Source organism: Dermacentor albipictus, chromosome 2 (genome assembly GCF_038994185.2).
Source record: "Dermacentor albipictus isolate Rhodes 1998 colony chromosome 2, USDA_Dalb.pri_finalv2, whole genome shotgun sequence".
NCBI classification, from domain to species: domain Eukaryota; kingdom Metazoa; phylum Arthropoda; class Arachnida; order Ixodida; family Ixodidae; genus Dermacentor; species Dermacentor albipictus.
The window spans coordinates 114,124,789-114,138,950 of record NC_091822.1 but is presented as its reverse complement, the minus strand read 5'-3'; the positions used below and the strand labels follow the sequence as shown (position 1 = coordinate 114,138,950).

Genomic DNA, 14,162 nt, shown 5'->3' with positions numbered 1-14,162 from the left:
AAAGACAAGTCCACTCGTGGAACCGTTTTCTCCCGCTTTTACAATGTACTTTCAAGCCATGCACTTGTAGTAAGCCCCCGTGGGCTACCAAGCACGCTTCAATGGCTCAATAGATGCAAGTTGAGCATCGAATTCACACAGAACCTGGAGCGCCTTCGTACAAAAAAAAAAATAAAAGGTAGTACAAAGGACGTATTTCGTTCGGTATTGGTGTGAGTCGTGCTACTGGCAGAATACATTTTGTTGACCTGCTTCCCAGCTAAACGAATACTTTTGCCACCGCTTCCTTTAGACTTCCTCTACAATGCGAGCCTTCTGACAGCGTTTAACTACAGCTTAGCCTTGCGCAAGGTTAAGTGAGAATTGAGCTCCTCTCCGAATTCTCTCATTTAGCTTTTATGTTTCTTGGCATTGGAAGACTTTCATGTAGGTTTAATCACATTTGTGCACTCGCATTTGTTCAGAGTGTTCCCACGAATGCCCTTTTCATCAAACCAAAAAACATTCGGCGCTGCTGGAAAAGAAGTATCCCAGCTAATGAATGGCTTCAGTTGCGCTTTTAATATAATTTGTGACCTCTGCAGCAACGCAACTCTATCTTGTACGCTCCGCTCTTTCTAGACAAGGGCACAAAAATTGCATGGAGCAGCGAAAAGCAATGCGCTCAATTAAAGTTATTTTAAAGCTGCTTGGCGCGTGTGCCACCTGTCTCAGAATATTGATCAACTAATTTTACTAGAGTGAAGATTAACACGTGCGTGCTAAAATTTCTTGTATGTGCAGCTACTGAAAGGAAGCGATAAAATGAATACTTTCGTTGATAGCGAACTCTACCCGTACTGCATATTGCCCACGCGCAAAAAAAAAAAACAACTAAGGTGATTTCTGCCTCTTGCTGTCGAGCAGTCCCAGGCACTCTGTTAAATTTCTTTTCTCTGGTCTATAACGCCCTCTCACGACCATGTGCAAGTTATCGAAATCTGATTAATAGTCTGACCTTTCAAACAAAGCATCACGCCATATGCCAGTGTGAAAATAGGGAGTAGTGAGTTCAAATGATGCGTTTTGCTCTTCGTGTCATTTTGGACTGCCATACCCTCCTATATTAGCGTCAATATACGACGGCAACAACACGTTATGCTCCATCGCCCTGGCCAACTAAATTTTGTTAAGACCATTAGCGAGACACAATTTAAATGGTATGGTAGCGCCTGCGGTGACAGCAGTGAAAGCCGCACGAGATGGACTGCGGCGTACACCTGTGTGCTCATATTTTGAGCTAACAGTGTCGATAACACGGACATGGTTTGGGCAGTAGTACAAAATGTATTTTCTGACTTGATGAAGTACTGATTCTTGTCACAGCTCCGTACACATATCGATCTTGCAGCTCCGGAGAACCATTTCTGAAAAAAAAGAAATGAAAACGACAGTCACTAAGAAGAAACGACTCAAAGATTTAAACTTGTATAAAAATTTGTAAAAACAATATTTACGAAGATAAGCAGTAAAACAATTGACAAACTCAGAGCTACGCCATGAGTATATCATATAACATATACAAGTGCTAATGAGTGAAGATGTAATGTACGTCATCTGGTTGATGCGTATCGTCCCAGGCTCCCTTTCAAAGGACACGCTGACTCATTTGCGTATCACAATATTTTCACAGATGTTATTTTTTTCTAAGCAACCCTACCATTCTACACAATATTTTAGGGATATATAATTATAATAGAATATGTCCTCACATTTCTTCTTGCGGAGGAGGGTGGTGTAGTCGAAGGGAGTGCCAAGACCATAGCCGTAGTTCAGGCCATAGACACCAAATCCGTGACCCAGGGCATAGCTGCCCGCACCATAGCCGAGGCTTCCAACACCGTAGCCGTAGACTGGGGTGGCCTGGTAGGTAGCGAAAGCTGGGGCAGCGTGGGCGACGGTGGCGACAGCTGGGGCGTGGTGGACAGTGGTAGTGGCAACAGCTGGGGCAGCATGGACGGCAGCGACAGCTGGGGCAGCAGCGTAGGTGGCGAGAGCTGGAGCAGCCTGGTGGTAGGTGGTCACAGCAGACACAGCTGGAGCAGCCGCGACAGTGGCGACTGGGGCAGTGGCAACGACTGGAGCAGCCTGAGTGTAGGTGGTGACGCGAGACACAGCTGGGGCAGAAGCAACAACTGGAGCAGACTGGTAGACCCTGGTGACAGCTGGAGCGGCAGCGACGACTGGAGCAGCCTGGGTGTAGGTGGTCACGCGGGACACAGCTGGAGCAGCGGCAAAAGTGGCAACAGCTGGAGCTGCAGCAACAACTGGAGCGGACTGGTAGACCCTGGTGACAGCTGGAGCGGCAGCCACAACTGGAGCAGCCTGGGCATAGGTGGTCACGCGGGACACAGCTGGAGCAGCAGCAACAACTGGAGCAGACTGGTACACCCTAGTAACAGCTGGGGCAGCAGCAACGACTGGAGCAGCTTGGCTGTAGGTGGTCACGCGGGACACAGCTGGAGCGGCGGCGACGGTGGCGACAGCTGGGGCGGGAGCCACCACCGGAGCAGACTGGTAAACCCTGGTGACAGAGGGAGCAGCAGCGACGACTGGAGCAGCCTGGGTGTAGGTGGTCACGTGGGACACAGATGGAGCAGCAGCAACAACTGGAGCAGACTGGTACACCCTAGTGACAGCTGGGGCAGCGGCGACGACTGGTGCGGCCTGGGTGTAGGTGGTCACGCGGGACACAGCTGGAGCGGCGGCGACAGTGGCGACAGCTGGGGCGGCAGCCACCACCGGAGCAGACTGGTACACCCTGGTGACAGCTGGGGCGGCGGCGTAAGTGGCGACAGCTGGAGCAGCAGCCACGACTGGAGCAGCTTGGTAAGAAGTGGAGACAGTGCGGGTCACGGCTGGGGCGGAAACGGCGTAGCTGGCAGCGGGAGCTACTCCATAGCTGACGCCAGTGACGGCGTGGCCGACACCGTAGGTTGGGAGGTAGCCAGCGAAAGCGCTGCTGGCGAGAGCCAGGAGGACGCAAGCACGGATCTGCATAGAAACGAAGCAAAAGCGTTGAATGCAGATTTTGTCGTGCTTCACGTGAAGTGCAGGTGTCATGTTCTGACGGCGAACATGAAATGACTATATCCCTGACATGTAATTTACTTTCTGTGCTCGCGCAGTCGCTAGGCGGCACCGATCAACCTTCTCGCCTGGCTTGATCACTTGTAGCTTCTGGATTGACAACGGTCATAGACGACAATTCTGCTATATTTTCCAGTCTAACTGACAACGCTCCACGGCTTGCAAATACGCTCAAAAGTAAGCGTAAACGAGTGCGCAAAAAGCGGTAAGGTAGCGTCTCCACGTGTGGAAGTCTACTAAAATGCGACAAAACTTGTTTGCCTAGAGAGAGCATCGGCTGCTTTAGGTTACAAAAAAAAAATGCGCTCTTATCTACGAAGTTAACTACGAACATATGTCCTAGAAAACTTACAGATAACCCGGCCCTCCCAAGTTCGCCACTGTGTTTTGTGCTAAACAGACTCTTAGTCGACTTTAAACCTTCAGTTACTTTCTTTTATACAAAGAACTGCATTGGTCGACAGTTCGCCCCATTGTGCACCTCTTGCTAAATGTGATTTTATGGATGGGCTTTCTCGTTCTACGCTTTATGAGCAACTATAGCAAGATTAGTGTTCCCGTGTTTCAACGTGTAACGAACACCGTCTGCTGTATGCTGCACCTTGAAAGTGAAGACTCGTAGTTATTCTTGGCGTTAAATCAGCGCCATTCCGTCGTAAACGGAACGTCAATATTTCAGATGCGTGTGACATCGGCGAAAAGTGTGCTATGTTCGTCCACAGCGTGAATTCTTCAAGGATACAGGCATTAATTATCGCAAGAAGTTGCGTGGGACGATAGTGACAAAATGTTTTCGCGTTCTACTAACCATCCTTGCTCTAAAGACAACAGGGAAGAACAGCACTGCCAAAATGTTAGCGCAGAAACCACTCTCAAGGGTGCTCTGCAGCTGTAAATAACGGCAATATTTGTGTTTGTTTTGAACTTTTCGAACTTGATATGGTATTCTTGATCAGCACGTAATATACAGCTTCAGCATGCTAAAGTGAAATGAAGCATTTCAGGATGAAGGAGAGCAATCTTATATTTGCATTCGCTTCTTGTACACATATTTTCTCGCAGACGAAATCTGAAACAGACTCTTTCACCGTGCCAGTGCAGGTGCTTTTGAGAGCGAAAAAAATTGCGCAGAAAGAAAGTGACGTCTATAGCATCGTCTGTGTTATACCATCCTAGAGCTATTTCCTGGGCTGGCACCAGCGATAGGCGGTTAGTGCCAGAAATAGATACGACTGCCGGTGATCAGCAATTTTCACGCCGATGGACGGACGCATAGCAGGGTGTGCTCACACAAGCGGTACACAAAGAAAACATCCCAGTGGCTGAAACTACATCTCGAAATGCGCCTTTGCAGTTCGCAGTAAAGGCATTCCCCTGATAAAGCGCATCCAAACCTCCGCACGCATCTTTCATTGATGGCCTAATGAATGCCGCAATGATTAAGCTCGAAGCTTCCATTCTGTTTCTAAGATAGTTGAAAGTGATCAATGGCTAAGAATATTCTTTATAATAGCAATCTTTTCAGATTTATAATAAAAGAAGCTTGCGTAATAGGCCAAAAATTGGGAGTGCAGTATAGAGTTGAGCAGTCATGTCATACGCCCACGAATTGTCTCATCGCTTCAAAAAAATTGCCAAACATTTTAACGCGGATGTGTGTTTTTTTTCTGCCACATAAAAGTCGGAAAGGCTTCCGACGTGATTTACAGGAAGGCAGGTGGGTTCACTACTCCTTGTTGCCCTGTGAAGCATACAAACCTTTTTTTGTCTTGAGCCCTAGGCGTGGTTACGAGATTCTACTACCTCGTGGAAAAGCTTACATTGGGCAGACAAGCGGCAGCGTGAACAAGTGCCCGCGTCAGCACAAGAATAATTTGAGCGGAACGCTTACCTCCCATATTCAAGAACACAATAAAACATGTAGTTGTAGGCCTTTCTACGATACAAGCAAGATCATCGTCAAGAATTAAGAGAAGAAAGCCAGTGAACTTGAAGAAACCTTCGCGATACAAAATATGCACGATGACTGCGTGTCGGAACTCTCCAACTCTTTCCTATATTGCGACCCGCAACTTTTGGCAATTTCTTTATTGTGGCCTAATTACAAGCCCACACAGATAGTGTCTTCCATTTTTTTTCTCTTTTTCTAAATAAACTTCCCTTATTTAACTGCATTCCTCCTGTGCCCTTCCTGTCTTTTGGTGCCTCAGTCGTTTTCCGCGCTGTTTCCACAAAAACAATCTGCTTTGAGCACTTTGAGGTTCGGCTTTGCAAGTTATGCTGTATAGAATATCCACTAAACAAAACAATGTACTTCAAAAATTGTGAAGCCACTGCGATTCCAAAGAAATTTGAAAAATGGTGAAAGCCACCTGGCGCTCTCAATAAAGGTTCAATTACTTGCGTACTATAGTATGAGCGACACTTTGTTCAACTCAAGCATGTTGTCGCAAGGGTGGGATCTGAACGTGATAAAGTTATCACCCTTAAGAACCCACAGGCAGTCGCGTACACGACCTAAATTCTGACGCCCTAGAAAGATCCAATAGAAGCCTGAAAGCTGGAAGAAAATGGAAGGTTTACCATGGTTGTAGAGGAGAGCTGTCGGGGTACCAGTAACTGCTAACTTTCCGCGGCTGCGACTCCTCCTTTTATACTCGAGAAATCCTATTTTGCAACAAGAACAATGGCAGAAGCTGCAAGAAAGAGTGAGTCCGGCTCGACCTCCCCCTTTGTCGTGTCCGGTTTCGTACCTGACTGGACGGAATAACAAGTTAAGCATTATCAAAGGAAAATAAGATTCGCGCATAATGCATTCACGAAATCTCAGGTACTAAGAAAAATCTCGCCACAGGCATTAAAGGCCACCCTGAAGGTCATCATCTGACTTTTCGAATTTCACCACTACGAGCCGTCCGAGCTTGTGTCTGAATTAGACACTGTACATTCCTAACACCCCGTTCACTTCGGTGGTCATTTGTATTCCCTGTTGATGTCATTGCGTCATAGAAAACGGTAAGTGACGCAGGACATTTAAAAAATCACGCTCTTTACCTTGCCAAAGATTATGACGTTATTCCATTAAGATCATTTGAAGTAGAAAAGCATTCCAAGCGTCATATGTCTTTTGTGCCTATAAGTACCCTGCAATATTTATGGCGCACGCGCACTGAATAAAGAAGGCATTGCGTGAACCATGATGAATGTCGCTAGCTGTCCGCACTTTCCTTGTTTTCGCAGGCACTACGCATAATGTTGAACTGAGGAGTAGGTCGGTAAAGTGGCACGGATACCTTTGTGTATGCGCTCTCTTTCCTTTGTGGAAATAAAAATAACTTTATTGCTGAATTGGCGAAGTAAGATGTGTTACATTGCATACGTCCTTGTCGCTCTTGTGTACTTGCGAATGTATTCCAATTCCTTATATTTTCTGTTTTCACGGTGGCTGCCGGTAGAACATAGGTGATAAATAGGACACAAGATGCCGTTATACTTCCAGTGAGGAACTTATGAGAAGCTCTCCAGTTCCATAGCTCGTTTTTTGCTTCTTTAGGATTTTACTCGACTGCCTACACCATTTGTTTCGCATTTGAGGCATTTAAAATCAAATGCCGCATCAAGAAATTTGTGTGTATACTTGCTGCCGGTGGAATCATCTATACATGAGATTTTGCTGTCGGTCAGTGACGGTCACTGCTTTATTTGTTCTGAAAAAAAAAATTGCTTTGGGTGAGTACGCATGCTATCGCAATAAAAATAGACGTCTTACACAAAAACTCGCAGAGACAGCTATGCCGCGTGGCCTGGGGATGCGTAAGCAGGGCATGCATACATCCACTACACAATAATTGTAGACGCGCAGATGCCGATGGCACTGCTTGCATACATTGATTTTTTCATCCGTATTTTACTCACTACACTAAAGAAGTGGAGCTGAAGAAGCACACGCAAGCACGATAATATCAGTCTTGTTCACGTCTATAATATTAAATATAAACTGCCATGAAAACCTTAAAAATCGCTCTTTACACTCTGCTTGTCGTTCGCCGCAACGGTTGAAATTTCACACATAGTTATAGGACAAACTTTCAAAAGAATAATAATATGTTGAAGATCGCATACCAGTGTTGTCTTATTTCGACTTGAGCATACACATTCTTCATTTAGAAAGCTAGGCACGCACGCCACAAAACGTACGTAACATAGTTATGCGACGCCTGCTGCTAGTATTACGAGAGAGAGTACAGCGGCACCTCTAATGCACATTGTATTTCATTAAATGTGAGGACGTGGCCTTAATGGCATGCGGTTCAGGCCACGACTTTCTTGCCGAGACTAAAGTATACAAGGTTTAATGTCTTCACTTTTAGGTTGCCATCGGCTCTACACCAACCTTAAACGGTTTCGCTTATATTACTGGTGTGGCTTCCAAAATAAATTATCCTTTCTCCGCACAAGATAAAACCTTTGCTCTTTCATTGAATTTACGGTTTCGTTTAAAGCTTTGCGTTGAAACATGGTTTACTTCACTTCGCCTACTTCTCTTAAAATTGGCTTTTAACGCTTCTCACGCTTACTGGAAGTAAACTTTACATAGCAGATATGTTTGTTGACAGAACAGGCACATAGCGGGTTGCACGGCTTGATACATGCAGTGGGCCCAGTTAAGTTTGTATTGACACTTACTTCCCTTTTATTCACCCCATGAAATCATTTCAGCGACTGGTAAGCATTACATATCTTTAACAACTGAAAGAATACATGAACAAAATTAAGCAGAAAGGGCAGTTCGTGGAAGTTTTAGCCTGCAATAAATCTACAGATAAAAAGTATCAGCCCCAAGGTCAACAAAAAAACTTGAAATCATATGCAACGGTATACATTCTGTCAGTGCAATAATCTTGTGATATATTGCCAGGCATTTACATCTGACCGCAAAAAGCAAATGCAGAATAGGGGCTTTTCAAGAAGCTTAAAATGAAGTGCTATACCACAAATTTGTTCAGAAAGCTTGTCTGTCACATGGTGGGACGCTTTTTAAGATATTCCGCAGAGCTGAAAATGGTGCAACAATGCTTTCTGTTTTTCGGTCAAGGATATCATAAATGATTGTTTATTTTGTCAACATGAATAACTGCATCAAATAAGCAAACGGCACGCTGAGACTATAAGTAGACGTAGGCGCTCGTCCTCCATGTATCCCTTTTGCTACCTGTGTAATTGTGCACATTGTATTGTTAGAAAAAAAGCCTCAAATAGTTTCGCCAACATGTTCTAGTGATAATTACAGCTCCCGCATCTCAGATCACATCGCGTTGATTAAGAGGGCGGTAGTATAAAATGGCCTATGTACTCTCGTGAAGAAGGAACCGCTCCTGCAATACCATCTTTTTTGCTCAATAAAAATGTCTTCCCTCTATGTCAACTACAGCTGAGTCTGCCATTGTTTTTGTTCAGTGTTATAACAGTGCACGAAATCCCAGATTTAGGCGTTATAAAATTATTCACAGAGAAAACAGCATGACAATTCTGTTCCACCAAGCCATTTCTTAAACCCAGTACTTTTGATAGTATGACTGTCTTAACGGAAAGACTTTTAAAACGTCTCAGTTCCTTTTCCTCTCACAAAATAATTTTTACCAGGGTTACAATGTTTTCTTCATGCCGCAATTTGCTTACGCCAGGGTTTTTTCATAAATACGGAGAATTTCGTCGATGCCAGCTGGCACCCTATGAATGGTACGCAATTATGTCTTTACTCTCTCCAGTTTCAGGAAACTGCGTTCTGTAGCAGCTGTTGTCGCTGGCAGCGTATTGAGGACTGTGTGGAGCACTCGGAACAGGTCTCTGTCATAATCCACTGGAGAGTGCGTCGCAGAACAACGTTTCTCTTCTTCTATGAGCTGTTATTTTACCTTCTAGGTCTCCGACTGCCCATTTAGCATTGGTGACATGGGCCTTCTCAATACTTTGACCTGAAATACAAAGGTGGTGTGCACAAACTAGTCGTTACCATAGAGGGCGTGCCTTTGTAACAAATTGCAATATCTGCATTTTTTTTTGGCGGCCTGCAAAGCTGCGCTCGAGAAATGCACTGCCATCATCGATATAGGGATTGAACGGGGCTCGCCTATAGTAGTCCTGTGCTGAAACCAAAAAAAAAATTATTACCCCGATATTGCTGTGACGCAACCATACAACCGCGGCACTTCGCAGTTCCTCCCTGACACTGTCGCTCTGCACGGATCTGAAGCTAAGTTCTCCTGCTTGTTTCTGCGGGGAGAGGGGAGGGGGGAGTGGGGGTAACTCAAAACTGGCACTATATAGACAATCTCGCTCGAGTCGGAGCGTAATCATTAGCGATCTTTCTTTTATTAGGCTGTTTTTGACCTTATGTTGGCGAAACAATTACCTTTTCACGCCAGTAGGCAAGTGTCAACTGGAGAAACGAAATGGCTGCATCACTGTTTGTACTTCTACTCCAGTTTCGCTTGCTAATGTGCGCGAAGGTGTCATTTCAGAAGAAGGGGGCATGCCCCCTGGGTATTCTTGGTGAATAGGTGCCCGTTTCCCTTCCCCTTCGTTCGAATTTTAACGTCTGCACAAATATGTTTCTTCTTGCGCTCACCTGCATCTGCTAACGAATAGATGAAAAATAGTTTTAAGGCCAGCGTACAATAATGAAAATATTTTTCTCTATAATCCACAAAAGCTTGCCTTTCACAAACGTAATTCAGTGTACATTTTTAAAGGGGAGCCCAGAAACTGGGCACAACCTTGCTAACGTAGTAAATGTGCGCTGATACCACAGAAAAGACCATCGACTAGACGTATGTGTCCTTATCTGCGTTGAGGTTGCGGAATACGTTTTTTTTTATTCTGTTGGCATCGACAATAAGACATAAGTGTTGTTTTTTTTTCACCATGATGTAGATGCAGATTTTCAGATGTTTCGTTAGCCCGATTGGCTGTTTTTAAGTTTTATTCCGCAGAACCATTGTGCCACGTTCTTGTACGTTATCTGCATTGTGTTAGTAATAAACTCCGCGTTTCTTCTCATTTGCAAGACCCATCGATCTGCATGCCCGAATATGACTTATTTCCAGCGCGTCACAGACACAAAGCGTATATTTCACGAAAATTTCCCGAATACTTATTACACGATCGCAGGGCGTGAAAGGAGAAGATGGTCACTGGTGTATATGTCATATACACCAGTGCTAATACTGCCAGAGTTTTCCAAGCCTATGCTCTTTTATTCATAAGGCATCTTTCAAAAATGCCATAGAATTGTATTATTCCACCAATACATTTTATGATGAGTCTTTAGCAGTTTCTCATAAACATATTATATTTAGCAGGATGCGTTGTTGGGCAAGTTGGTTCATCGTATTTGGAAAGAATTCCAACAATGCACCTGTCCCGTCTTCTTCCTTGTGATCGTCTACAAAGCGCATCCAATCTTTCCCAATATTATATTTGCAGTGCTTTTAGAGTTCTGTACATCAGTGGCAAAAGTCTGCTTTGACACTGCTCGATCGGGTTGCTTCCTGAGCCGCTGTCTAGATACCAGCTTTCAAATCCTTCTTCTTTGTTTGGCCCAAAAATTCAGCAATCATGAAAAGTTCCTCAGGAAATTTCACCAAATAATGGTAACGCCAGGGCTAAAGTAAGTTTTTAGGCGTAAATGCGGTGCGTCTGTTTCTAGCATAACGTGCCACACAGTGATGCTTTTTTTTAATTTTTGCTCGGCAAAGCACGAGGTCGCGGGATCAACTGTCGCCGGCGGCGGTCGCTTTTCGATGCGGGCGATATGCAAGATAGCCCGTGTTTCCGCAATAGGAGCAAGGTAAAGATGCTCAGTTAATCAGATATATTCCGGAGTCCCTCAATACGGCGTGCTTCCTAAGAGTGTGGAGTTGGTACGTAAAACCCCAGAAAAAAAAGATTATTTTGTGGCACCTAGGGCCCTATAACGTAAAACTACGCCAATATGTTTCTATTCCAATCTCCTGACGTCAAATTTGCGTAACCACCGACGCAAGCACCGGGCGGTCACCCGCAGGGCTGTTGGAACAGACCAATCAAACGCTGTCCTCGTTCATAGGAGGTCACTTTCGTTTGCTTGAAAAACGAATAACATTGCCTACACTGAGCGGCTTGTCGTATCTAATTCTCTGACAAGAGGCGAGAAGAACGCTCAAGTGGAAAAGGATTCACTTGGGCAGAGCCATAGCACTGAAAATTGATAACCGGATGAAGAGGGTGGTGCCAGCTTCTGCGATTGGTCGGCTTTCCCTTACTTAGCTTGTGGTGGCTGGTCGAAAATCACGGCGGCATGCAACGGAGGTTTAAGAATGACGCTAAAACTGACCCCCAGCAAAGAAGAGTTGGCAGAAGGAGGTGGTAAACGTGTCGAAAGGGCCCGAAAACATTACACGGCAACGCAAGAAGTTTTATTATACGCAAATACACGCATACTCTCCGGCAGGTGCGAGTAGCCAGCGTCTCAGCGATCGGTGGCAGCCATCTTTTATTCCTTTCGGAACGGGGCAGCCTGCGGCTATTCAGATGAAAATTCAGTGTTGTTCGGCATATTAATGCATCTTTATCGCGTACACGTCACTTTCACGCGGTGAGTTTGTGCGGTTTTGTGACGTCGCGTGACAGGCAGGTGAAGTAGGTGGAGCCCGAAAAATTTTTACCAATAGCCGAGGGCTACTAGCGAAAAGAGGTTGAGTAAGAAATAACTGTTTTTCTTTTTTCTGTCAAATCATACATAATCAGTGTGTACACATCATATCAGATGGGGAGGTATCGCAGTTTTCGTGACGTCGCGTGACAGAAAGGGAAAGTGCGTGTGGTCGAAAAACGTTTTTGACCAATCATGGAGGGCTGATAGCAGAATTGGAATAGAAAAGTTTGGAATAATTTTACGTTATGGCGCCCCTACTTGCTATTTGTGAATGAAAAATAAGGGATATCCATAATATCAGAAGGCCAGTTTCTTCCAGCTTAGATAGCTATCCAACTGAAAGTGCGGGAATCGGCTCGTGAAATCTGGTTGTATTAAAATACATAAAGAGCGACTCATCTGCAGAAAAGTAATGTGTTAGCATTGTTAAATTACTTCATAGACTTTCCGGGAGCGTTTGAATTTGACCGCATAAGAAAAGGGGCACCGCGTATGAAACGCAGTGCCCCAATTTTACCAGTTCGGGCCAGAAAGTGTGGTCGTTATAAATGCGTGGTCATTCCATCATCGTAATTCTAACTGCCCGCGTGCTCGGCACCATCGTCATTTCAGCTTTGCCATCCGATTCTTGTCACGAAGTCGTCGTCGGGGTCGAAGGGGCTGCGCGTCGGGCTGTTGTGCTGAGATAACAGGGTTCGAGAACGTCCATCGGAGCAATTCGTCTGTTCAGGAACTTTGTCGTTCAGGCAATTTGTCGTTCAGGCACTGTACGGAGCAATTTGGGTCACTGAGTCACTTCGGGCACGAACCTCTTTGATACCGACATGGATCACAGTCGATGCGGGACTGGGTAAGTAGCACTCTTTGCAAAAATATTTCGCGCCGACATGGAATGGCGGTTATGTGCCATTCGGTCTCTGTTGATCTTCAATGAACCTTTTTGAAGCCGACTTGGGTTACGGGGTATGTTCCAGTAGGTGCGGCGCTGTTGAATATCTCTGACGCCAACTTGGATAACTAAGTGTGTGCCATTTAGTATTTTGCGCTCCACAATGAGGAAAAGTATGGCATAAATTTCTCCAATGTTGAGCGGAACGGAACCGAAATCACAAGAGTCCTCCAGACAGAAGTCCGATGCTTTTACAAATTTAGCTACAAATTCACTGATTCGTATACTGGTTTTCCATTAACGTCTTCCAGGGCAACTCGAAGTAGCTGCACCGTTAATGCACTGGTTACGGTAAAGAACGTCTCGTCAACTTGGGTCACTGAGATTGTGCCACCGAGTGTTGCAGCAAGTGAGGCAACAGTTATCAGCGTTCACGCGCTTCTTGTCTCGGAGGCCACCTGCTTACATCAACACAGTGCCACTAGATTTCGCACTGTGTTTGGAAAGAAGCACAACAGAGGAGCGCGGCTACCGCACGACGCGTTTCACAGAGTTTACACGCATCGGTGCACCGTGCATTTCCGATGCCATGCAGAGGCTTCGCGGCGGCCCACTAGATGGGGCCGAGCGTTCTTAGAGAAGCGCGAAAGAGGAGTCCCGGTGCAGTACACGCCTGGTACATAACTCATTTCGACGATGGCTATACGTTGTGTCGCTATATTGATTCAATGCTAAACGCATTACCGTCGAAAGTCATATATTTAGTAGACATGACAGGGCTTTTAGCAGGTGACCATGTACTACATTATCGATGGTGTACCAGGACAGAGGCACGAAAGGACCGCGGCCGTAGCTTGTCTCTGTACCTTTGTGTTTGTCCGATAGGTTGCCATTGGTAACGCAGTACCAACCAATATGACTGAATCATCACCTGCTCGTGTACAGTGCAATATAAGAAATGGGTTAAGGCCACCGTGCGGTGGACAGTGTGAAAAACAGAGGCACCATTTTTTAGGCATGTGAATAATTCCCTTAAACTTGACTCTACCATCATTTAGAGGAAGTTCTTGAGGTATATTTGGTGCAAAGGGATGGCGAATTTTATTACATGTAACCCCGCAACGACCCAGTAAACAACTCTGCCGAGCACTTGTGCTCCGTACGGCGAACAGACCTCGAACGGGCCTGTGTGTGAATCTAGCTATCATCTGTGTAAGCACATGGGGGACACTTGCTCGAAGGAATCAAGTAAACAAACTATAAGCATAATTTGGTTAGTGGCATGGGTGGGCGTTAACCGCCAAGTTATGTCACTTTTTTCTGGTTATCATTAGCTTCACTGTCTCTTTATTCAAGTACTTCGTTATTATTATTTACCACCTTTTCTTGCTGTAGAGCATGGCAAGTGGCGTCGCTTGTGTAGTATGTACCACAATTTTCAGACAGCAG

At 45.3% G+C, this 14,162-nt stretch overlaps 1 protein-coding gene across 1 annotated transcript in view; it reads right to left on the bottom strand.

Moving 5' to 3' along the window:
- Positions 1-1,321: 1,321 nt before the first annotated feature.
- The window catches only part of LOC135910991 (calphotin-like), a 103,445-nt gene continuing 90,604 nt past the window's right edge, over positions 1,322-14,162 (bottom strand). Inside the window, exons 3-4 of the mRNA XM_065443065.2 lie at positions 1,752-3,033; positions 1,322-1,406 (exon numbers count right to left, since the gene is read on the bottom strand). Of these exons, the coding sequence (XP_065299137.2) occupies positions 1,405-1,406; positions 1,752-3,033 (1,284 nt within the window). The 3' untranslated portion in view covers positions 1,322-1,404. The remainder of the gene's footprint in view (positions 1,407-1,751; positions 3,034-14,162) is intronic.